Source organism: Phyllostomus discolor, chromosome 7 (genome assembly GCF_004126475.2).
Source record: "Phyllostomus discolor isolate MPI-MPIP mPhyDis1 chromosome 7, mPhyDis1.pri.v3, whole genome shotgun sequence".
Classification (NCBI taxonomy): domain Eukaryota; kingdom Metazoa; phylum Chordata; class Mammalia; order Chiroptera; family Phyllostomidae; genus Phyllostomus; species Phyllostomus discolor.
Window position 1 is genome coordinate 50031547 of NC_040909.2, and position 26820 is coordinate 50058366.

At 35.6% G+C, this 26820-nt stretch overlaps 1 protein-coding gene across 9 annotated transcripts in view; it reads left to right on the forward strand.

Moving 5' to 3' along the window:
• The first annotated feature begins 981 nt into the window (after positions 1-981).
• CCDC66 (coiled-coil domain containing 66) overlaps positions 982-26820 on the forward strand; it is a 62019-nt gene continuing 36180 nt past the window's right edge. For 2 of the 9 annotated variants that reach the window (XM_028517833.2, XM_036030934.1), the window contains exons 1-8: positions 982-1076; positions 2839-2903; positions 3563-3588; positions 7125-7572; positions 9236-9401; positions 9761-9864; positions 11931-12052; positions 12531-12632. In XM_028517833.2, coding sequence (XP_028373634.1) covers positions 1066-1076; positions 2839-2903; positions 3563-3588; positions 7125-7572; positions 9236-9401; positions 9761-9864; positions 11931-12052; positions 12531-12632 — 1044 coding nt within the window. In that variant the 5' untranslated portion in view covers positions 982-1065. Of the gene's footprint in view, positions 1096-2838; positions 2904-3562; positions 3589-6296; positions 6420-7124; positions 7573-9235; positions 9402-9760; positions 9865-11930; positions 12053-12530; positions 12633-26820 lie in introns of those variants that run through there. The other 7 variants (XM_028517834.2, XM_036030932.1, XM_036030930.1 and 4 more) reach the window with 7 other exon arrangements.

Genomic DNA, 26820 nt, shown 5'->3' on the forward strand with positions numbered 1-26820 from the left:
GAATATTAAAAGATCTCTGAGTTTTCACTGAATGTACCAAGAGAATTGCACCTTATTACAACCATAGTTTGTAAAAAATCATGTAAGAAAAGATAGATTAAAAAACTGTGAACTTTTAGTAACTGCATTGTAATCCAGGGGCATCCTCATGAAATATAATTAGGTTGTTGTTGGCATTTTTTATTTTTGCTGTTCATTCATTGCAGAAATATTTGCTGTCTATACTGCTCAGCGCTTTGTGCTGTGGCTATAGTGTTGTCTGCCTCTCTGAAGCTCACTCTGACACAGGATCTTACTGAAAGGACAGTCACCATGGGTTCCTGATTTACCCACCAGTGGGTTCCAGATGAGTTTAAATTGAGATTTGAAGGATGAAAAGGAGTTAGATTCGCATAACACTAGATTGGATCATGGTCTTGGGTTAAATTGCTTGATAGTCTGTGACCTTGGGCGAGTTATTTAACTTCTCTCTGCCTCAAGAATAATGTTGTAAAACTTAAATAATAGACATAAGGCGCTTAATCCATGTCTGGCACGTAAGAGCTAAGTTTATTGAGCACTTGTAGTTGTTGCTGCTATTTAAAAAGAGCTACTATGTGGTAGGCTTCGTGCTGAGGTCACAACAAGAAATAAGACATAACCTGTACCCTCCCTACTAGTTTCTTCCCAGTAGTTCTCTATTTTATACTAAAATAAGCCTCTCTTCTGAATATAAAATGTAGAAAATGTAAATGTCTTAAAAACATTTGTTTTTTGTTTTCACTATTTTTGCCACCTCCACGTGAGTTGAGACACTTTACTGAAGGCGTCAACTCTGGGGGCGTAAATTCCCAGGAACAGATATCTCTACCATCCAAATGCCCAACCAGCAACACCAAGCTTGGTGGAAAAAGCCTGTCACCTCTGCAGCCCCTAGAGCTCACCCATCAACAAACCCAGCTCTGATTGGTCCTTTCTCCTACCTAGCCGGCATCTCTTTACCCAATCGGCATAAAGCTTGTTGATCCGCGGCGGCAACCGACGTACACAAGGGGCTTAAGAGTCCTGAGAGAGCGGGGTCAGGCCATGAACTTGGGGTAAGCTGGAACAGGAAAGGTGGGCGTCACCGGAGAGGGGGTGAGGCTGGGTCTGCCCTGGGTTGTGTTTCGCGGAGAACCTTCCGGGCCTGCGGCGCTCGAAGTGGCAGTGCCAGGCACCCCCCGGTGGAGGAGGCAAGGGCTGGGTCGGCTTTACCACCCACCACTGCCCTCAGTTTTCCACTTCATTACTAGAATTAAAACTGGCGTTACCTCCTTTCCGCCCCCTCTTTTACCTCTGGGTGGAGAGGGAGGAAAAGCGTGGAGGACTGAAGATAAAGGGGGAGGGCAGGTGGAGAGATGAAGCTTAGTGGTATTGCAGGGGAAGTCGTGGCCCAGGCCCCTGTCTCTGAGCGACCCCGTCCTTTGGAATCTGCAGTGTCCCGGCTCCTAGATGAGTTTAATGTCTGCGGTGCGGGGAACCGAGGCTTCCCAGGGAATCCCTGTATTAGCAGTGTGGGCACATTACTGGCCCTCATTCAGTAGTGGTTGAGTAAATAAAAAGGATCCTTGCCTGGTTTTCATTATGGAGATGTTTAATATTTTAAGATGATAATGCCCTCCCTGCCTGGTGTGGCTCAGTGGATTGAGCGCTGGTCAAGGGTCGGTGGTTCGGTTCCCAGTTAGAGCACATGCCAGGGTTGCGGGCCAGGTCCCCTGTAGGGGGCATGCGCGGTGAGGTGGGAGACAACCACACATTAATGTTTCTCTCCGTCTCTTTCTCCCTTCCTTCCCCTCCCTAAAAATAAATAAATAAAATCTTTTTTAAAAAGATGATCAAAAGTCACCAAACTCAAACTACTGCACATCCTTTAGCAACTAGATTTTATGTTCTGGAGTTTGGGGATAGAAAAATAAGAGTCGGCCTGGAAGAAATTTATAGTGCAGTCCCTTAAAACCCATTTATTCCCCAGTGTTTTATCTTAGTAAATACATTGAGGTAATTTTATTTCCCTTACTTTAGCAAAACCTCATATTTTGTGTTCCTAGTCAGACCTTCCCCAACCTTTCTTCTTTGGCCCGCTGGATTTAATTTTGTCTTCTGGAAGTCACTTTTGTCCCACCTTAAAAATAACATTGGTTGACTTTGTAGGTTATTTTTGTTTTTAGAGGAGTTTTTATTAGGACCATAACAGATGTACAAGTTTATTGTCAGTGTCTGTTACTTTGTGCTCTTTGATTTGACATGCACAAATAAAAAGTATAGCAGCTGTAGTATATGTAAATTTGTTGTAGTAGCAGAAGTGTCAGTAAATGTGAATATGTATTAGTTGAAATATTCAAAATAGAATGGAACTCTATTTGTGAATAATCCTGGTGGCAATGTTATATCTCATTTTCAGATAATGCTCTAGCATGCTATAAAATGTGTTAGTAATAAGATCATTGTAAAATTGATAAATTGTAGGTAGATATGTTTCGCACCTTTAACTTAAGTGAGAAGTATTGGTAACAGCATTATTTTTTCCAGTCTATGACTTAAATGATAGTACAATAATTAATTAATTTGTTGCTTACCAGTAACAAATGAAGTTTCAGGTTAAAGATAACAAATTTTTTGTGTTATTGGAAAGTTTCAAGAATGTTCTCTCTGTAGTTTCTAGTTTTATGTTGAATTGAAAAATGTTAATTATAAGAATGGTTTAATATTTACAAGATTCCTGTGTAATTTTAAAAGAACAGATTTATTTTCTAGGTTCAAGTGAGCATTTTTGGCTATTTAAAATGTTGTTGTTTCTTACGACTTTCTTTTATTTTGCAGAGATGGTTTAAAGCTAGAAACTGAATTATTAGATGGAAAAACCAAGCTAATATTGTCTCCATATGGTATGCTGTGTTACTGGAATCTAAAATGTTAACTTTTTAAATTCCTACATAAAATGTGTACTAGTTTAACAGACTTTTTGCTTATGATAGAGTGATATTTAAATGGCACTTTGAAAAAAGCTCTTTACCCTAACTTCCTCAAATTTATTTTTACCAGTGATTATATCACTGCTTACCACTGTCAGTATTCATAAAATTTAGTGTTCCAATATATGTCATGTGTTATATATCTTTATTATATTTGCATATAACAACCTTACTGCCTAATGAATATTCTAGGTGAAAATATAATTATGTTCTGTACATGTAAGAATGCGTTGTTTGAGAAATTAAATTTATAGTAAGACTACAGTTGCTAAAGTCATTTATAGTATTACTTTTATTTTATTATTTTAGAATTAGTTTTAAAACTCAAAGTAAAATTGCTAGTCTTCTCATTCACATTATTTTCTTTGTCCCTGATCTCTTTATCATTTTACCTTGGAAAATAAACAAAAATGAAATAGAAATACTTGATCCATACTGTAAAACAACTCTTAGTGCTTTGGGGGTTAATATTTCTACTTAATATCTTAAACATGCTGATTTTAAAAGTTTTTTTGTAACTGCTTTAGTATATTTTCAGTTGATAGCTTAGTAATTTTTTTTTTCTTTTGTAGAATGTAAATCAAAAATTTCTGTGAAGGTAAGCCAAATAAATGACTTTGACCTGACCTATTTTCAAATATAAAATATGGTTTTCTTTACAGTGATTTGAAAGTAATTTGTGTCGAAATATTATAAGGGGTTAGGAGTGTTGGTGAGTAGTTATTGTTCCCTTGCTTTCAGCTGGTCCTTTCACAGAAATGGAATCATAATATTTCCGTTGTAAAAGCCTTTTAGAACCCTTCTCTCTAGATCAGTGCTGTCTAATAAAGCTTATACAATAATAGGAATTTTCTAAAATCAGTGCTGTCCAATATTGTAGCCAGCCACTAGTCACATGTGGTTATGAGCATTTAAAATGTGGCTAGTGTGACCAAGGAGTGAATTATTAATTTTATTTAATTTTAAATTTAAATTCAATAGCTACTATAATGGACAGTGCAGTTCACAAGATGTTTAAAAATAGATATTCAGATTTTAAAACAAAAATATTTTTCTGTTCCTTCTCATTGCATTTTTTTTTTAATTTTAGTTTTAAATTACAGTTGACATTCAGTATTTCTTATATTAGTTTTAGGTAATTAAACAATCATAAACTTTACAAAGTGTTACCCCTAATATTTTTCAGTACCCACCTGGCACCATACGTAGGTATTACAATATTATTGACTATGTTCCCTATGCTGTACTTTTTATCCTCAGAATCATGCCATTTTTCCTCACCAAAAGGGTGTAATTTAATTCACAAGTTCTTACATGCATTTAACATTCTCCTTTAAGAGATCACACCTGAGCTTTATGAAAATTTTCCTTTTAAGTTATTTTTTTTTTTTAATGAAATTTACTGAATACCTACTCTATTCTACTCACGGTACTGGGAATATAGCAGTGGATGAGGCAAACAAAAATCTCTGCCTTGTGGAGTTTACATTAGAAAGGGGTGGAATGGGCAGACAATAAGAAAAATAAATACAGAGTATTACAAGATGAAAAGTGCTATAGAGAAAAATAAAGGAGAGAAAGGGAAGAGGCACAGTCATTTCAGAGGTGCAGCAGCCTTGGGAAAAGGGAGTAGTATGGAGGTATGGAAGCAAAGGTAGAGCAGGAAACCTGCAGTTTTAGATAGGGTGGTCAGAGAAGACTTCAGTGAGCTGTCCATACTGGAGCAAAGATTTGAAGTAGGTGAGTGAATGAGCCATGTAGAATCTGAAGAAGAAAGTCCCAGGTAGAGGAATTGACTTGTGCTAAGGCCTAAAATTGGAGGTTCTTGTTGAATTTAAGGAATAACCAAGAAGTCCAGGTATCTGGAGGCTAAGAGGTAGAAAATGAAATTAGAGATCAGTTAATGGAGACAAATGGGAGGGTGCCCCAATCATTAGGTCTTTTTTGATCAGAGTGAGAAGTTCAGCTTTTCTTACAAGATGGGAACCTATTGGACACTTTTGAAGAAAGTGACATGATCTGACTTAACATATGTATTAAAATAATCACTGTGGCTGTTGTGTTGAGAATAGACTGGAGCAAGGGTAGAAGCAGAAAAACCAGTTAGAAGGTCTTTCAGTAATTTAGGCAAGAGGTATATATTGACTTAGAGCGGAGGGGTGATGAGATATTCAAGAGTAGGGTCAGATTCAGGATATAGTTTGAAGATGGAGCAAAACAAGTTTTGATAACAAGTTGAATGAAGCATATGAGAGAAGATTCAAGGATAATTCCAAAAATTTTGGCATGAGTAACTGAGATGGGAAAGACTGAGGGGAGGTAGTTAATTATTTAAGGATAAGAGGGAGAACAGGAGTTCAGTTTTGGACATGCTGAGTTAGAAGTGTCTATTAGGAACCCAGTGGAAGTTTTGCATAGGCAGATGGAACCTGGATTTAGGGGAGAGATACATTCTGGAGACAAATTTAGTATTCATCATCATATGGATAATATGTAGAGCCAGAAGAGTAATAAAATTGTCAAATGAATGAGAGAATTTAAAGAAGAGATATTGGAACTGAGCCCTAGGCACTCCAACTTTAAGAGGTCTGGGAGAATAGGAGGAGCCACTAAAGACTGAGAAGGAACAGTGAGAAGAACCAGGATTGTGGAGTCCTGGAAGTGAAGCAGAAAAAATGTTTCAAATGGAAGGAATTATCAACTGTGTTAGATGTTGCTAATAGGTCTAGTAAAATGAGGATTTGAGAATTGATCGTTGAATTTAGCAATGTACGAATTATTAGTGACCTTGATGAGCAGTTTTGGTGGGGTGGTTGGGTGAAAGCTTTGTTGGAATGGGATTATAGGAGAGAAGAGGAGCAAGTGGGATCAGGAATATTTTAAGATGGTACAAAAAGATGTGAACCAGCAGGAAAAAAATGGTGATGATTCAGAACAAAGCAGAAGGTTGCTACAGAGAGGTCCTTGAGAAAGGGTTATGGGAATGTGTACTAATAACAGGAGGGCAAGCAGTTTATATGAGTACAGATACTGGTACAGATTTGGTGGAAGATACTTGAAGTTTTTTCTTAATGCCTCCCTGTAAGATTTTTAGTAAAATATTAATCAAAGTCTTAAGCTGAGAGTGAGTATGAAAGAAAGTGTTAGGGGCCAGGGGAAAGTTGAGATTGTTGCTAAAAGAATGAGAGTAAATGAACTTTAGAAACATGACTGCCAGGTAACATGAAGAGCTTATTTATTGTTCTTGGGTATGTATATAAGGTGAAACCAGATGTTGTGACTGTATGTTTTTCTCCTTGCATGCAGGCTCAGAGTAGGTGAAATGTTATGTTACCAGGTTTCGGGTTTGCCAAGTGTACGTGCCATAGAGCAGAGGAGTTGAGAATGGAAGACGGTGATAATATTATTTGATCATGGAATTTAATATTGGTAAGGGGGGACATGAGGACAAGAAGAAGGTGGTAGGATCAACAGATTATAGATCCCAGCAGAGTTAGAGAATTGTTGGGATATATGAGAAAGTTAAGATGGAAAAAATAGGAGGTGGTAGTCACATGCAGTGCTTGAAATTGAGATTATGGAGGGAGTGCAGTTATGAGTAGTTACAAGGTCAGTGTAAGGTATCACTATGGGAATGTGTAACTGAGGTATCACGGAGGATAAAAGTATAGGAGCAGAGATCAAGGAAATGAGAGCTCAGGTATTGAAAGAATAACCTATGTGGATATGAAAGCACTGATAATTAAGACAGCAGTTGGTTAGAGGGATGATGACCCACAAGCTAAGATACTCAAAGAATAAAGGCCAGTAACCCATGGGACTATAGATGCCTATAAAGAAGAGAAGTAGTGTGGGTGATGTAATGATGAGATTCAGTGCTGGAATAGGATAGCGATGTCCTGTAAGAACTAGAATAAAACTTCTGTATTCTTCATTATCCTGAATAAAATAATAATTTTCAGTTGTGGATAAAGCTTTCAAGTAAAGCTTTGCAAAGGTTAAATGTTAGTTTCTTATAGATGCATTAACAAAATGGGAAGAAGTTTAGAGGCCTGTTTTATTGCAGATTATATAAAGATAATTGTTTGTTTTTCATGGGCTATTATAAAGAAAAGATTTTTGGTGTCTTAACAGATGGGAAATAAGACCAAGACTGGAAAACGTCCTTTTAGAGCAAAGCAAACTGGATACATTCTAAAATCAACACAAAATACTTGTATCAGGAATGAGAAACTTTTGCAAAAGAAGAGGATTGGTTCAGAAACTTCACTGATAAAGGGTGAAAAAAATAGTATGGCTTTTTCACTCACTAAGGATTTATGCAAGGAGTATGCTGATAAAGACTGTCTTCATATCCAGAAAGAGATTTCTCCTGCAACCTCTAATATACAGAAGACTAGAAACACCATAAATACGTCTCTAGTAACTAAACAGAAGCCTTGCAAAAAATACATCACAGGTGAAAATATGAAGAGTAGTTTTGTGTGTCTAACACAAGACCAACTACAACAGATTTTGATGACTGTAAACCAAGGAAATAGATCTATTTTGCTGACTGAGAATAGAAAGGAGGAGGAAACAAGTAAGACTTTCTAAAGTTTTAATTAATATTAATTTCATTGACATAAAGTATTTAGAATTTTCATTGGATTTTACGTAACTTTGCCTCTTAAATTCTATTTTAACATGTAACAATGTTTAAAAATAATTATTCTTTTAAAGAACACTCAAATGTATGCAGAATACATTTATAATTATAATATGCATATGTTAAGGTTAATGGCCAGAATTGTTCTCATATACCATAAGAAACTCAGCCTTAAGAAACTCAGTTTTCCTCGGGTGAGCACTTCCACATTGTCTTTGCCAGAAGACAATGTGGTGCAGAGTGACTCCAGACAACTTATTGACTTGTATCCTGAAATTAAACTATCTTGACTGGCCACAAGTGCATAAGTTAGAAATAAATGTTTATCTTCTCATGTTATGGGGGGAAAAAAGAAATCCAGTTTTCTGTGGACTCTGGAAAAGATGTTATTACAAAACACTGTTATACTTATTAGAATGTAGGAGACTTTACTTACATTAATATGTAGTGTTCTAAAAAGTTACTATAGTATTTCTAGTGAAAATTGAGAGAACCTAACTATGAAGATTTGATTTGATTGCTGAAAATGTTGATTTTCTTGGCCCCCACATTTTGCTTCTCCTAATTCTCAATCCATACTAAGGATTGGCAGCACTATCTTTTTTAAAAAAAAGAATAGTAGAATGTTACATGCCTTCTGTTTCACTAGTCATAGTTATATTGTTTTTAAAGTTTTGCATCTCATTTCAGCTTTGAGCTAAGGAATTGTGAATATGAGTAGAAATATTAAAACTTTATGAGGCAGTAGTGAAATATTCAATAATAAAAATAAAAGTAACAGTTATGAGAAAGATGCCCCATAACTGATTTGAAGACCAGGTAGCTCTTATATATGTACTCCAAAGGTGTGGAGATGGAGTTATTTACCTTCTTTTGGTCTAGGTTACTCTTTGTAAAATGAGAGAGCTAGATTTTGTCTTTAAGTCTAGAATTCTAGCTCAGAGAACAAATATAAAAACTTAGTAGGGATAATGAGAGAGAATATCAACAAAGTTAAAAGAATTTGCCTAATCATATAGTGACCTGCATATTAGATATCTTTCTTTTCACTAGGAGAACTAGCACATTAAGGAACAATTAGAATAATTTTTGAGCCAAGTAGATAAGCCCCATATTTGGAATAGATATCATAAATAGCTAGGGCACAGAGACAGCAGTCCATGGTAAAGTTTTTCCCTGATTTCCCAGCTAGGTGAGAAAAATAAGGATGAGGTAATGAGTTTTTCATAAAGCTACTTGCTTTTATTTTCAATAAAGGGGCGAATTTGTTTTCATTTATATTATTTGTAAAAGTGTGGTTGGAGGAGTAAGTGGAGGTGTACTTTTTTTGGTTGCTTGATGTTTGATAAAGTAATTTGTATAGTTTTGGCCATACTGCTAGGCCTTTTTACCTCTGTTACTCAGTTTCCTTTTTTTTTTTTTTTTTTTTTGACAAAAAGGGAATTATAATACCCACTACCAGGACTGCTGTGAGAAGTGATTAATTAGGTAATGTGTAAGGTAGTGTTTTTTAAACTGTGTAGCAGTATGCCAAAATAAGGTATTGTAATACATGTAATTTTAGTATTAATTTTAAAGTATGCATTTTACCTCCTAGGTCAGTACAATCTACATTTAAACAGTATTCCTAATCAGCCAAAGGATGAGAACATTATGGGACTACTACAAAAAACTGAGGCTATTTCACATGTCCAGGATGAAAATAAATCTGTTTTAAATAAAAATCAGGAGACACCTAAGCAGCCTGAGCAGAAAATTCCCATGTATGTAACTCATATCTGTTATTGTGGGGTCATCGTGTGAATATGGTGTTGCTTTTCCTTGACTTTCTTGTGACATATTTACTCTGAAGACTAAGAGCTAGTTAAAAGTTTATTAATATTTATGGAGTATGTTGTGTAGAAACCTACACCGTATTTTCCTGTGTATAAAGGACACTTTTTTGCCCAAGTTTTTTAGGGAAAGTGAAGAATGCACATTATACATGGGTATTATGATTATGTACCATGGTTGTAATAATGGGCATAATAATCCTATGTATAATGTGCACAAAAACGTGGGTATGCATATACATGGTAAAATATAGTAATAAGGTTTCTGTTATTTTTGTGTTTTGTCTCAGTGAGAGAGTATGGAAACCAGCTGACATATTCAGTACCCTGGGGGAAAGAGAACGTGATAGAAGTTTGTTGGAAGCAAAAAAAGCCCAGTGGAGGAAAGAGCTTGGTAAGTAATTATTATGACTTTTATTATAGTTTAGTTGCTCTATGGAATATATATTGAGTATGAACTATATTTTTTAGTATAATGTTATCAAAAGTCTTGCTTTATAACAGTTGCCATCTAGAGTAGTTCTCTGTAAATGCATAAGATTTGTGGTTACACATTCACTTAGATTGTATTTTTTTGTTTGGCACTCTGTGGTGTGTACCAAAGCCAGAGGAGAGCATTAATGTTATCAGAATCATTTTGGAGCTCCTGAATCTCAAAGATTCCTAAACTTTTCTCATTTCTTGAGAATCTGTTATCATATTTTTCCATTACAGAAATCCTATGGGTTTAAAGAAGTTTTTAAAAAAAAAAATAGAGAGCCCTGGCTGGTGTGGCTCAGTGGATTGAGTGTTTGCCTGAGAACCACAGGGTCTCTGGTTTGATTCCCAGTCAGGGCACATGCCTGGGTTGCAGGTCAGGTCCCCAGTAACAGGCGTGCAACCACACGTTGATGTTTCTCTCTCTTTCTCCTTCCCTTACCCCCTCTCTAAAAATAAATAAATAAAAATCTTTAAAAATATAAGAGTTCATTTTTTAAATACTCAAAGTGTTCTAATGGAGAATCATCAATATTAGTATATTCCATATAAAAGCAAGCTTTATTGCTTTTTGTCAGCCTATAGATACCATACAATAGAAAAATTTATAATTTCTGTTGGGGTAATAATAGCTAAGAAACTCCCGTTACTTCTTGGACTAGACTTAGCGTCCAGAATTTGGAAAACATGTGAAGTAAGAGTTCTACTTCTTAGGAATAGCTGTACTAAACATGAAGATGGGCTTCACCCTCCTGTGAGGCAATCATGCTGGGACAGGACAGGTGATTTAGAAAAAGATAAGCAGAAGAAGTAGGGAATGAAATGATATTGGAAGTGAAAGTAACAGAGGAATGAAGAAATTAAATGTATGGTAGTGGAGTCAGCAGATTTGGAGATCTGATATGTGTTTATAGCATAATTCCAGCTTTAAGTATTTTCTTGCAATACAAATTTAGCTTATCAAAATGCAATACAAAACTTCTGAAGTAAGTTGGAACCACTTTGAAATGACTGAGCATTTTATGCTTTAATTTTTATCTTAAAAACACAATTTGCATTCTTTTACTTGATAATGTTAGAAAAACATATCTTTCTATGTTAAAACTAAGCTTTCATTCTTGGAATTTAAATTTATATATCTGAAGTTTTAAGAACTATTGATTTGGGGTCTTGTTTGTTTATATCTGTCTATTAGACACAGGATTTTACATTTTTTACTTTTCCACAGCTATGAATAGTAATGGCAGACACTTATTAAATATTTATTTTGTGCTAGGCCCTATACTAAAATACACACTATTATCACTCGCTTTTGACAGAAGAATGAACAGGTTTACAGGGGTGAATAACAGTTTGCCCATAGTTACATAGCTGGGAAATGGTTGAACTTGGATTTGATCCCCATGGTTCTCTTTGAGTCCAGAGTTCTAGCTTTTAAGTCTCTTAGTAGTAATTGAACAAACATTACAGGAAATTAGAACCTGAGAATAATTAGCATAATATATGTTGTTCCGAAAGAATTTCTTTTTATTGATAATTGTAATAAAACATTTTTACATCCATTCGTGCGCCCTACTTAAACTTGATTCTGATTAAATGATTCCATACCCCTTAAATTTCTTTCTTCTGGCTTGTGAGTTCATCTCCTCCCTATAAAACAATTTTCATCTGTGTTGGAATCTGCACTCTTTAAGAAGGTCATGATTTGCCCTGGCTGGTGTGGCTCAGTGCATCGAGTGCTGGCCTGTGAACCAAAGGTTCACTGATTCGATTCCCAGCTGGGGGCACATGCCTGAGTTGCAGGCCAGGTCCGTGGTGGGGGGCACATGAGAGGCTACCACACATTTATGTTTCTTTCCCCTTCTTTCTCCCTCCCTTCCCTTCTCTAAAAATAAATAAATAAAATCTTTAAATGGATATGATTTGTTTAAGTGACTTTTTAATAGTTTTTGTACACTTTTTTAAAAAGGATATTATTTGCAGATGAACAGGTTGCTTTAAAGAAGAAAGAAAAAGAAGCTCCTGAAAAATGGAATAATCCTTGGAAAAAATCTGAAAGTGATAAAATAGTATGGGAAAATCTTCAAATTCTTGACCAGTCTAAGGTAAGAATTTCAAAATCAAGCATTTATGGAATATAAATGGCTTAACCCACTGAGCCATACCAGCTGGGACTTAATTGCTGTTTTTTAATGCTAACTATGTTCATATTATAAAATTTATTTTTAAAGCATATGTATTTTTAAAAAAACTTTTCATATGATATTTGAAAACATTGTTATTTTGAATTTATTTATGACCTCAACTAATATCTGTTTGCATTCTTTAAATTGTCTTACTATATTAGTAGGTATGTGTAGAGGCCCCAGGTAACACCATTAGGCTCCTATAAAAGAACTCTGCAATTTTTTAGATGACCACAAAATTCTATCACTGACCATGTGGTATCCACCATAAGGTTATCAAGTCAAACATAAGTATGTACCAGGTGTCCCTCAGGTCTTGGTGTGGTGATTGTTAAATTTTGCCTGTGTTTTATGTAAGATGAAGAAAGTGTGCCCTTGTTTTTCTATTTGTTTTTAGACTTTTCCTAGTGTTTCCAGCATTCTGTCACAGTCTTCCAGTCAGGTAGCAGTAGTCCAAGCTGATGGTCACTCATTATCTAGAGCTGGTCAGATTTTAGAGGTGAGTCCTAAGTGTCATTACTTTGAATATATATATATTTTTAGTACTGGATCACTGTGTAACCTATTTTTCTTGAAGAAGTGAGTGTAAGTACTTTTATTTTTAATTATCAGTTAATTTTTACTGAGTGCATTGTGCTCCTTAAATTTAAAAAAAAATTATTGTTTCTTTTTTACATATAATCCCAGCTTCCTAGTGAATATTTACATGTTAGCAAATATATTCTGAAAATAAGTAGGCTAAAGGGATGATTCTAAGTGTAGACATTTTCATTCAGTCCTGGTAGATTTTCTTAAAGAATCCCTCCAGATTAGATTGCTTGCATGGCTGTTTGTTCTGTTCCATACAGGGTTGACTTACCTACATCAGTTTTGTGGTCTGTTGATAATTTCACATTAGCTAAAGGAATGGTGTCTGAATTATAGTCCCATATTTCCAAAAGCACTTTGACTCTTTTTTAAAAAATATATTTTATTGATTATGCTATTACAGTTGTCCCATTTTCCCCCCTCAATCCCCTTCACCCTGTACACCCTCTGTCACCTACATTCCCTCACTTTAGTTCATGTCTATGTGTCATACTTATAAGTTCTTTAGCTTCTACATTTCCCATACTATTCTTATCCTCCCCCTGTCTATTTTCTACCTACCATCTATGCTACTTATTCTCTGTACCTTTTCCCCCTCTCTTCTCCCCCCATTCCCCTGTTGCTAACCTTCTAGGTGATCTCCATTTCTATGGTTCTGTTCCTGTTCTACTTGTTTGCTTAGTTTGTTTTTGTTTTTGTTCTAGGCATGGTTGTTAATAATTGTGAGTTTGCTGTCATTTTACTATGCATGTTTTTTATCTTCTTTTTCTAGATAAGTCCTTTTAACATATAAAATAAGGGCTTGGTGATGATGAACTCCTTTAATTTGACCTTATCTGGGAAGCACTTTATCTGCCCTTCCATTCTAAATGAAAGCTTTGCTGGTTAGAGCAATCTTGGATGTAGCCTTTCATGATTTGGAATACTTCTTTCCAGCCCCTTCTTGCCTACAAGGTCTCTTTTGAGAAATCAGCTGACAGTCTGATGGGAACTCCTTTGTAGGTAACTGTCCTCTTATCTCTTGCTGCTTCTAGAATTCTCTCCTTCATTTTTACCTTGGCTAATGTAATTATGATGTGCCTTGGTGTGTTCCTCCTTGGCTCCAACTTCTTTGGGACTCTCTGAGCTTCCTGGACTTCCTAGAAGTCTATTTCCTTTGCCAGATTGGGGTTTTCCTTTATTATTTGTTCAAACAACTTTTCCACTTGTTGCTCTTCCTCTTCCCCTTCTGGTAACCCTATGATTCAGATGTTGGAACATTTAAAGATGTCCTGGATATTCTTAAGCCTCTCCTCATTTTTTTGAATTCTTATTTCTTCATTCTTTTCTGTTTGGTTGTTCCTGTCTTCCTTCTGGTCCACTCCATTGATTTGAGTTCTAGTTTTCTTCCCATCACTATTGGTTTTCTGTACATTTTCCTTTATCTCACAAAGCGTAGCCTTTGTTTTTTCATCTAATTTGCAACCGAATTCAACCAATTCTGTGAGCATCCTGATCACCAATGCTTTGAACTGTGCATCTGATAGGTTGGCTATCTCTTCATCACTTAGTTGTATTTGCTGTGGAGCTTTGATCTGTTCTTCTGTTTGGGCTGGGGTGTTTTTTTTTCTTTTTTTGGTCTTGACACACCTGTTATGTAGTGAGGGGCAGTACCTTAGGTGTTCACCAGGGCAGGGCAACCCAGTCACTAGGTTCTGATGCTGTATGTGGGGCAGGGATCAGAGAGGGAACAATGGCACTTGCTCTGCTCTCTGTCAGATTTCAGTCCCTTCCACCACTTACCCCAAGCAAACTGGGCCCTTCTGGTACTGATTCCCATGTGGGTGGGCTTGTGTACATTCTAGGACCCTGTGGGTCTCCAATGAACTCTCCTGAGAGGCTGGGAGTCTCTCCCAGCACCTCAGTCCCCACAGGTGTTTTCAATTGGTGTTTTGAGGTTTTATTTCCCGGAGCTGAAGCCCTGGGTTGCTTAGTCTGTCTCGCTTCCCAGTTTCGCCTTGTTTATCTGCACTCGAATGTAAGACCAGCCAGCCAGCTGCCTTGTGCGCCTTGCTGGGTCTGCCTGCTTTCACCCCACACCCAGGGTCAGCCAGCTGCTGCCTGCGTGCCCAGGGCCTGCCCACTGCTGCCTTGTGTGCTGGGGGTCCACAAGCCACCCCTTTTTTTGCCACAACCCCTCTCCGCCCAGCTGCTGACTCCACCCCTCCTACCAGTCTGGATGAATGTGTCTGTTTTAACTCCTTTGTTGTCAGACTTCCATACAGTTCGATTTTCTGTCAGTTCTGGTTGGTTTTTTGTTTCTAAATTTTTATTGTCCTTATTTTGTTTGTGCGAGTAGGCACAGTGTGTCTACCTACATTTCCATCTTGGCTGGAAATTCTAGCACTTTGACTCTTAAAAGGCAGTAAATTAGTTTTGATATATATAATTTTGGGAAAATTTGTATTTCTGGGTGAAAATTTTAAATGTGTAACGTTTAGAAGTTGATACATGTAGACACTACTAAAAACTACACTAAAACTATTCATGAAGTTGGTGAGAATCAGCTTATTTACTTTTCAACATTAGAATTGAAGAATTGCTAATGTTAAAATATTAAGTATTTTCAATTACCAAAATTTAAGTTGAAATGTTAGTATATCATTTAGTATTGTTTAATTTGCATGGTTTTTAGGTCATTTATTACCTGGGAGTAACCTATACTATGATATGGGCAAATAAAGAATTTACAATTTGAGGTGACTTAATTTTTAAACAAAGAAATGACGATTTGTGTATTTTTTTTTAATGAAAGTATGTGTCTTTTTCAAGAATCCAAGAACTGTAAAGTATTTTTATTTTGGAGTCAGAGATGGGGGTTGGGGGTGGCAGAAGGACTAGAAAGTAAACATATACTAAATCCAGGGCTGAACAAGCAAAGGTAAAGAGTATGATTATCTACTTACTCTTTTACTATTTAAATGCAGTTTTTATGTATTTGTGTATGAATGTGGTAAGACACTGGAAAGATGCTATTGAGGGAAAATAAATTGTGTTTAAAAAATCCCCCTTCTTAAATTCCTGTAAGCAGTTGGTTTTAGAAATCTCAGCCATAGCCAGGACTATTTATACCACTTGAATATTAAGCTATAACTTCATTTAATTGAGAAAAGGAGAAGTCTGGTTGTAGGCAGAGTCACCAAGATCAATTTTGTTAGAATGTGAGGGCTTAGAACAGTGGCTGACAAATAGCAAGTGCTTATTGAAGGTATCAAATTCAAAAAGAGTATGGAGGCTTTGGCTAGAAATAAATGATCAAGATTTATTCATGGGTCTTAGGCTTTGCAAAATGAAAACACCAGGCAACACCCCAGAAGTGTTCCAAAGAAGAAAGAAAAGTTAAGAGTTCTTATAGTAAAAATACATTCTTGAGAAAATCAGTTCTACGTTAGCCCTAGGATTGGTCCATAGTTATCACTGAGGTGTCAGGCAGTCTGGATAGTATGGAGAATGGTGCGAGGAAGTTGAATCACATCTGGTGGTCTGGATAGTGGATGTCAAGTGGTCTGTATACATGAGTCCTTGAGGGAGTAATTAGATGGTTATCTGGAAGTCTGATGTATATCCAGGCATTGATGCAGGATTGGAAAGTTTAAAAGTTTAAGTTCTCATGCTAGTTAAAACAAGGGATGAAGAAGGATGTTTCTTCATCCCTTAACCTACTTGATTTTAGTATTTTAGTAGTTCGACTGTAGTTGAACTACTGTAGACTCTTATTTCTTCACTGTGTTCCTCCAAGATTTGCTGTAGTTATAGTTTACAAAGCAGGTCCATTTAGAACTCTGAGGCTGTTCAGGGTCAATTCTCTTAACAGGTTTCTTTCCTCTTGCCCCTTGATTTTTATTCTCCCTAGCCAGTTGAATGACGTATTCTCATCTCTATGTTGTTCAACCAAACAGTCTTTTACATAGTGCAGCTTAAAGCTCCTTTTGTGTTTCTAAGAAATTCACTTACAGCCTCAGCCTTTTTGAGAATAACTTACCTTCATAAAACTTGTTTTTCCCTAATGATTACCCCTCCCTGATAAGTCTTTTAAGTGTAGGAAGTATATTTTAATGTACTCTCTAACATGAGGTAGAATGTGAGTCATTCTCCTCACTTCATATTACTCATTTCATATGGCTACCACCAAACCATAGCTCTTCATTTGGCCAACAAAAAATTCCATCTAATTTTTTCCTTTTTATTTTGTTTACCTTTTATTGTATAAAATATAACATTTTTATAATTTCAATCATTTTAGTACTTAAAGTTCAGTGGTATTAACTATATTTACATTGTCACACAACCATCACCACTGTCCATCTTCTGATTTTTTTCATCATCCCAGATTGAAAGTACCCATTAAACAATAACTCCCCATTTCTCTCTTTACCTAGCCTCTGGCAATACCCATTGTACTTTGTGTTGCTACGAATTTGAATTCTAGGTACCTTTAAGTAGAATCACACAATATTCTTTTGTGTCTGTTTCACTTAGCATAATGTTTTTAGGGTTTGTCTAAACTGTAGCATGTATCAGAATTTCATTTCTTTTTAAGGTTGAATAATATTCCATTGTACGTATAATACTGCATTTTGTTTCTCCTTCCATTCAAATGTTAGTGGATATTCAAGTTGTTACCACCTTTTTGCTATTAGGAATATTACTGTTATAAACATTGGTATACATATAATCTCTGAATCTCTGTTTTCAGTTCTTTTGGGTATATCCCTATAAGTGGAATTACTGGATCATATACTAATTTTATGTCTAACTTTTTATGTTACATTTTTACCAATTTTAATTTGGCAATTTTATGTTACTGTTTTTCACAGTTGCTGCACCATTTTACATTCCTAACAGCAATGCACAAGGTTCTGATTTCTCCACATCCCCACCAACATTTCTTTTCTTTCCTTCTTCCCTCCCCTCCTCTCTTTCCCCTCTCCTCCCCTCCCCTCCCCTTCTTTATATGTGCTGTATGTTAATGCCTTATTTGATATATGATGGCAGATATTTTCTCCCATTCATGGGCTGACTTTTTACTCACTTGATAGTGTCCTTTGAGGCATAAAAATTTTCAAATTTGATGATGTACATTTTATCTTTTTCTCTTTGTTGCCTGTGATTTTGGTGTCATACCCAAGAAATCATTGCCAAATCTGATATCAGGGGCTTTTTCTCCTATGTTTCCTTGTTAAGAGTTTTTTATGTTTCAGTCTTTGATTCCTTTTAAGTTACTTTTTGTCTGTGGTATAAGGTAAGAGTCCAACTTCATTCCTTTGCATATGGATGTCCAGTTTCCCCAGCACCATTTCTTGAAAATACTGTGCTTTCCCCATTGAATAGTCTTGATACTATTGTTGAAAGTCATTTGACTGTGTGTGAGGGCATATTTTGGGGCTCTCCATTTTGTTCTATTGTTCTGTACATCTATCTGTCTATGACACTGTCCTAACTGTTTTGCTACCATGCCTTTGTAGTAAGTTTTGAAACCAGAAAGTGTAGGTCCTACAGTGTTGCTCTTTTCAATATCCTTTAAGCTATTGAGAGTCCCTTGAAATTCCATATGAATTTTAAGGATAAGTCTTTCTATTTCTGCAAAAAAACTGAGATTTTCATAAAGATTATGTTGAAAATACAGATTAATTTAGGTAATCTTGATAATGCTAAGTGTTCCAGTTCATGAACACATTATATCTTTCCATTTATGTCTTCTTTAATTTCCTTCAGTAATGTTTTATAGTTTTCAAGATACATGTATCTTGCCTACTTACTCCTAAATATTTTACTCTTTCTGATGCTGTTATACATCTACATGGATTTGTTTTATTTCCTTTCCCAGATATGTGACTTATTTTTGTGTTGCATTGTTTTTGCAACTTTGTTGAATTTGTTTATTCTAAGTTGTATCCTACAATTTTGCTGAATCTATTTTAAGAAGTTGTGTGTGTGTGTGTAGAGAGAGTGGTGGTCATTGTGTGGCACATGAGTTTGATATGAATCTTTCATATTGTTTTGTTAATGAGTAGATACATATATTGATCAGCATTAAAGCCAAGAAATTCATATATGTGTGATCATAACTGACCACATATGTGTATCTTCTCCTTTTTGACTTTTCAACTGACTTGAAAATATTATGTAATATTTCTAACATGCAAAAGGATATAAAAGACAATACAAAACACATCTCTATCCATGCCATGAACCAGGAAGAGTACATTATATCATATAGTTCAGAATTCAGCAAGAATTTCTATGGATTTATATCACTAATAGGACAAGAGTTTTTAAAAATAGCAGGTTATGCAACCCAGTAGATTACAAATGGAATACTTGGAACTTTTATATTACTATTGGCAGGTTACTTTAGCATCCTGGGAATAGTGTTTGTGGATTATGAGGTCCACCCCACAGTAGAACTGGAATGTGACTAAGTTGAAACCCAGTCCCATTTCACGGATGGCTTTATTTCAGAAGAAACAAATAATAGCAGCCTAGCCAAAATGAGCCAGTCCTGCCCAAAGCTTCCTTTTGTCTCTCTATACTGGACAATCTAGGAATCAGGGGAACCCTATCTTAGTCCTCCAAAATTGGACTCTATATTGAAAACTGGGTGGGTCTCTTGCCAGAAAGATTAATAGTTAAATTGAATAAGGAAATAGAATTGTTTGAAGTCCTCCTAGTTAAGAAATATACTAGGCACATCACATATCTGTGCATCTGGTTTTAGAATGAGATGCAGAATTTACTAATACCTAATCAGGTAGAGGAGAGCACCAAGTGTAACTTGTGCATCCTAACTACCCATAACATTAGACCTAGAGAAATGACTGTTTAAGGAGGGGTGAACTGAAAAAATGGAGACTATGAACATTCTCAGCACTAAAAAGAGGAGTATACCAGCTAAATACTCAGAGGAAAATCTCTGATTAGAAATATGTCCTATTTGTGAAGCAGGACATTTTTAAAGAAAACACTGACTTTGCTTTTATTTATTCATGTCTTATTCCACAAAGGACTTGAAGTTGTTCAGGAAATTCTTGTACAAGAATAGGCCCAAGATAAGAGTAGAATAAAACTAAGAATACAATAGCAGGAAAGTAAAAAGATTTGGTAATGAAATAAATTGAAATCACAATGAGAAAGAAGAAGAATTCACTTGGGACATTTCCCTGAATACAGGAAGAATTTTTTTAAAAAGATACAAAGTCTAGCATAAAATATACTACAAATAGCTGAATAAAGTATAACCTTGAGTGATAGATTTCTCCAAAGAAGAAAACAAATAAATAAAAGCGCTAATAACATATCAGAGGAAAAAATTTCTAGACTAGAAAGAAAAATTAAGTTAAATGAATTAAAAGAGGCTGATTTGAAGACATCCTAGTAAGTGATCAAATTTCAGGAAGTATAGACTTCTTCAAGTATTTAAACATAAGAAGGCAAGGAACAAAAATCAAGTTAACTTTAGATTTCTTCTATATAAATAATAGAGCAGTATTTATAAAAGTTTACTAAATACAGACTGGGACTAAGAAATTTAATGCCTAAACATGTTTACATGTAAAGGGAACATAAAGGTAGACCTGTAAGAATTTATAAAATATTCCTCTCAGGGTCTTTTCCTGATGTTTTTTTGTTGTTTAAAGAACAGTTTTTAAAGGTTATTTTAGAGCCAGAAAAGTGAATCAAAACTAAAATACAATTAACAAGAAATTTGTGGTTGAAAAAAACAGGAATATGGAGCTGACACAGTGTATCTAAGACATTGCAAAACCAGAAAGGTAAATTGCTGAACAATACATATGATATAACTGTATCTATGTTTTGTGTTTTTTAATATATTTTATTGATTATGCTATTTCAGTTGGCCTAATTTTCCCCCCTTTACCCTCCTCCACCTGGTACCCTCCATTCCCTCTGGCAGTCCCCACCCCCCCACTTTAGTTCATGTCCATGGGCCATGCATATAAGTCCTTCAGCTACTTCATTTCCTATACTGTTTTTAACATCCTGCTGGCTATTCTGTGCCTACCAATTTGTACTTCTTAATCCCTGAACCTTTTCTCTCCCATTCTCTCCTTACCCCCTTCCAATTGATAACCTTCCAGATGATCTCCGTATCTATGATTCTGTTTTTTTTTCTGCTTGTTTGCTTCATTTGTTTCCTGGATTGATTCAATTGTTGATAGTTGTGAATTTATTGCCATTTTTGCTTTGTGGGAGGACGCCTGACAAACTGAGACCCATTGATTAGGATTATTGCCATTTTTATTTTCATAGTTTTTATCTTTTTCCTTTTTTCTTTTTTTTTTAAAGATTTTATTTACTTATTTTTAGAGAGGGAAGGGAGAGAGAGAGAGAGAGAGAGAAAGAAACATCAATGTGCGGTTGCTGGGGGTTATGGCCTGCAACCCAGGCATGTACCCTGGCTGGGAATCGAACCTGGGACACTTTGGTTCCCAGCCCGCGCTCAATCCACTGAGCTACGCCAGCCAGGGCTATCTTTTTCTTAAATAAGTCCCTTTAACATTTCATATATTAATGGTTTGATGATGAACTCCTTTAGTTTTACCTTCTCTGGAAAATTGAATTAGAAATTCAATTCTAAATAATAGCTTTGCTGGATAGAGTAATCTGGGTTGTAGGTCCTTGCTTTTTATCACTTTGAATACTTCTTGCCAGCCCCTTCTAGCCTGAAAATTTTATTTTGAGAAATCAGCTGACAGTCTTATGGGAATTCCTTTGTAGGTAACTCTCTGCTTTTCTCTTGCTGCCTTTAAGATTCTCTCTTTAGGACTTCTGGCCAAGATGGAGGCATTAGTAGATACGCTTTGCTTCTTTGCACAACCAAAAGAAGGACAATGGCCAATGTAAAAACAAAAAACAATCAGAACTGCCAAAAACTCAAATTGTGTGGAAGTCCAACAACCAAGGAGTTAAAGAAGCATTCATCCAGACTGGTAGGAGGGAAGGTGGCTGCTGGATAGGGAGGTCCCACATTTGCGTGCAGATAAACCAGGAAGAACAACTGGGGAGCGAGGCAGACCACTCAACCCAGGCTTGCAGTCCAGGGAAATAAAACCTCAAAACCTCTGGCTTTAAAAATCTGTGGGTGTTGTGGTGGTAGGAGAAACTCCCAGTGTCACAGGGAAGTCCATGAGAGAGACCCACAGGATCCTAGAACATACACAAACACACCCATCCAGGAATCAGCACCAGAAGAGCCCAATTCACTTCTGGGTAGCTGGGGAAATAACAAAATGGGATGAGAGCTGAGCAATAGCATTGTTCCCTCTCTTACCCCTCCTCTACATACAGTGAGCACCACAGCACAGTGATGTGGGTTGCCCCACCCTGGTGAATACTTAAAGCTCCTCCCCTTACACCATAACAGGCACACTGAGACAAAAAAATATGGCCTAACTGAAAGAACAGATCAAAGCTTCAGAAAAAAATACAACTAAGCAATGAAGAGCTAGCCAACCTATCAGATGCACAGTTCAAAATGCTGGTAATCAGGAGGCTCACAAAAAATGATTGCGTAAGAATGCAAAATAAAGAAAGAAGTAAAGGCTATACAAGGTAAAATAAAGGAAAATATACAGGGAACCAACAGTGAAGAGAAGGAAACTGGGGCTCAAATCAGCATTTGGAACAGAAGAAAGAAATAAACATTCAACCGAAACAGAATAAAGAATCAAGGATTCAAAAAAATGAGGAGAAGCTTAGGAACCTCTGGGACAACTTTACACATTTCACCATCTGAATCATAGGAGTGCCAGCAGGAGAAGAGAAAGCAAGAAACTGAAAACTTAATTTGAGCAAATAATGAAGGAGAACTTCTCCAATCTGGCAAAGGGAATAGGCTTCCAGGAAGCTCAGAGAGCCCCCCAAAAGTTGGACCCAAGGAATCACACACCAAGGCACATCATAATTACATTACCCAAGATTGAAGATAAAAAGAGAATCTTAAAAGCAGCAAGAGAAAAGGAGACAGTTACCTGCAAAGGAGTTCTCGTTAGACTATCAGCTGATTTCTCAAAAGAGACCTTGCAGGCAAGAAGGGGCTACAAAGAAGTATTCCAAGTCTTGAAAGGCAAGGACCTACATCTAAGATTACTCTAGACAGCAAAGCTCTCATTTAGAATGGAAGGGCAGATAAAGTGCTTCCCAGATAAGGTCAAGTTAAAGGAGTTCATCATCACCAAGCCCTTATTATATGAAATGTTAAAGGGACTTATCTAAGAGAAAGAAGATCAAAACTACAAATAGTAAAGTGACAACAAACTCACAATTATCCACAATGGAACCTAAAAAACAAAAACTAAGCAAACAACTAGAACAGGAACAGAATCACAGAAATACAGATCACATGGAAGATTATCAATGGAGAGGTGGAGGGGGAGAATGGGGGAAAATGCTTCATGGAATAAGAAGCATAAATGGTAGGTGCAAAATAGGGGGAAGTTAAGAATAGTATAGGAAAGGGAGAAGCCAAAGAACTTATGTGTACGTCCCGAGGACATGTACTAAGGCGGGAGGTATGCTGGAGGGAGAGGTGTACAAGGTAGAGGGGGATAAAAGGGAGGAAAAAAATGGGACAACTGTAATAGTATAATCAATAAAATATATTTTAACAAATAAATTGTTGGAGTTCTTGCTAATTTACTACCTGCCCCTCCTCCACACTCCCCATTTCTTTAAAACAAATAGTTTATCACCCTACATTTACTATAACTCAGATCTCTGTTCTGGCTGTCTTTTGAAATAAAATCTTGGGCAGTCTTTCCTTAAATTACAATTCTTGGGAGGAATTGGAAAAATCAGTTAAATACTTCACTTCCCCTTGCTGCCCCTCACTTACCTTGCTGGTGACTTGCAATCTAAGGAAGGTTCCAAAAAAGAAACTGACCTAAGGAATTGTTTTGAAGGTTGGGGAGTGACTGTCATGTAATGCCTAAAGTTTCCACCCTCTAAGGAATGAATAAAAAAATTGGAAAATTATATTTAGAATACATCTTAAAAGGAAAAAATGACATAGGGAAAATAATTTCTAAAGTGATAAGAGAATAAACAAAGAAATACATTCAGTAATAGGCAGCTCAAACAAGAGGGGGAAATTGGAAAGAGGAAATGCTTGAAAAAGCAATTGAGATTAATTTCCCAGAATGAAAAAGAAAAAGACCCCAGATTCAAAGGACCAAAAAAAGAGAATAAGAAAAATCCTACCTCCACATTCTAAATTAAAGTTTGAGGATATGAAAGACAGAAAAATTCTAAAAACCTGCAAAAAGAAAGTAGTCTATAAGAGAACAAGGATGAACTTCACATATTTCTTTTTTTTTTTTTTTGACATTTTTAAACAGCACTGGGTACAAGATAACTGGTTATATTTCAAAGTATTAAAATGGAAAATAACTTTAAAAACTAGAATTTAATATTTAGCCAGATTATTGTTTAAATAAGAGTAGATAACAAAATATCCTCAGACATTCAAGTCCTCTGAAGATTTTTATAAAATGGCTCACATTGAACCAACAGCAATCTTGAGAAAGAACAAAGTTGGAGGAATCATGCTACCTGGTATCAAACTATATCATAAGGCCATAGAAATCAAAACAGCATGTTACCTGCATAAAAACAGTCACATAGATAAATGGAACAGAACAGAGAGCTCAGAAATAAATCCACACCTTTATAGTCAATATTTGAGAAAGGAGGCAAAAACATACAGCAGGGTAAAGATAGTCTATTCAATAAATTGGGGAAAATGGGACATGTTCCCATTATGTTCCAAAAACATATGTTCCCAGATACGTTCTAAAAAATGAAACTAGACCACCTTCTTATACCACACACAAGAATAAACAAAATGGTTGAAAGTCTTAAATAGTAAGCTTAAAACAATTAAAATTATAGTAGAAAACAAAGGCGGTAGAATCTCGGGTATTTCTTGCAGCAGTATTTTTTCTGATATTGTCACCTTGGTTAAGGAAAACAAGAACAAATAAACAGGACTATGTAAAGCTAAAAAACTTTGAACAGCAAGGAAATAAACAAAGTGAAAAGAAAACCAACTAAATAGAAGAACATGTTCGCCAATTATACATCTGATAAGGGCTTAATATCCAAATTTAATAAGTAACTTGCAAAGCTCAACACCAAAAACAAACTCCAACTAAAAGAATTGGCAAAGGACCTAAATATACACTTCTCCAAAAAAGGACATACCAATGGCCCATAGACATGAAAAAATGCTTAATGTCACTAATTAGAGAAATGGAAATTAAAGCCACAATGAGGTATCACCTCACACTTGTCAGAATGGCTATTATCAAATCAACAAATAAGTGTTGGAGAGGATGTGGTGAAAAGGGAACCTTTGTGCACTGTTGGTGGGAATGCAGGTTGCTGCAGCCACTGTGGAAAGCACTATGGAGTTACCTCAAAAAATTAAAAATGGAACTGCTTTGTAAGTCAGTGATTCCACTTCTGGGAATGTATCTGAAAAAAAGCCAAAACACTAATTCAAAAGAATATATATCAAGACTGATAAAGAAGACAAAATTACATCTGAAAATGCCAATGATTGTAGGTAGGAAGTAAATTATTAGTGAATATCATGCCAACAATTGTAAAACTTAGATGAAATGGATAAATTACTGTAAAAGTAACAGGAATTATAAAGAAAAACCTTGAATAGTCTTGTAACTGTTAAATAATAGATCTAGTTTAAAAAGTTTTCCCACAAGGGGAACAAAATGCCCACATGGTTTCACTGATAATTTCTACCAATAAATCCCAATGTAAAAGACTGGTATACTTGATATTGAAGCTAGAAAAATAAATAAGAGAAAAGGAAAATTAGGTTTATTTCTTTCATGAATACACAAAAATCCTAGAGAAGACATTAGCAAGTGAAATTCAATAATATGTATCATGAGTTAGATAAGCTCATGCTAGGTAGTTAAGGATATTTTAAGAATCCACAAATGTACCTTTTAATACAATAAAAAAAAATCTCAGTAGATGCAGAAAAAGCATTTGATCAAATTCAATACCAGTTCATTAAGGAAAATGCCTCTGGAAATTAGACTAGAAGGGACTGCCAATTGAATATTAAAACTAAAAAACCCAGAATATCATCTTAACTGAGAAATTTTTAGTGTTTCATTTAAAATTTAAAATGAGATAAAATACCCACATTATTACTATTTGTTGGTAGTGGTGTTCTACCCAGTATAGCAAGACAGGGAGAAGAAATCAAAAGTCAAAAGAATTGGAATGGACAAGATAAAATCGTAATGATTTATCATTTATATAGGAGATCCAAAGAATATATGGACAAAATATCAGACATTAAAAAGTGAGAATTAGTAATTTGCTAATTCATAAAGTCTCAGCAAATTTCATAGGCCCAGGCTACACAGAATATGTTGTCACAGTGGAATTACACTAAATATCAGTAACAAATGGTAAAATATCTAAGTGTTTGCTATTTAACCAATATACTTCTAAGCCTTTCAACCTGTTCCATCTCATGGCACACATAAACTAACTACTGAAATTCTTCAGCACACCAAAAAAAATTTTTTTTGCCAGACTGACAAAAAAATTGGTACAATTTTCATTCATTCATACCAGATGGCCATTCTTGTGTTGGTTGTTGCATATATATATATATATATATATATATATATATATGACAGTCTAAGGGAAAAGAGGTCAATGTACCTGACTTAAACGGTCAAGTATTACATGTTTTTAAAATTCTAGCACACCAGTATGCCTGTTGTGAAACACCATTTAAAAATTACTATTATAGGCCCTGGCCAGATAGCTCAGTTAGAGTGTCATCCCAATATGCCAAAGTTGTAGGTTCAATCCCCACACAGGGCACATATAGTAATCAGCCAATGAATACATAAATAAATGGAAAAAGTCAATGTTTTTCTTTATCTCTGTCTCTGTCCCTTCCTCTAAAAGTTAATTTTTTAAAGAAAATCACTGTTCTTAGTGAAAGAAATAAAAATAACTAGAAAATATTTTGAACTGAATGATAATGAAAA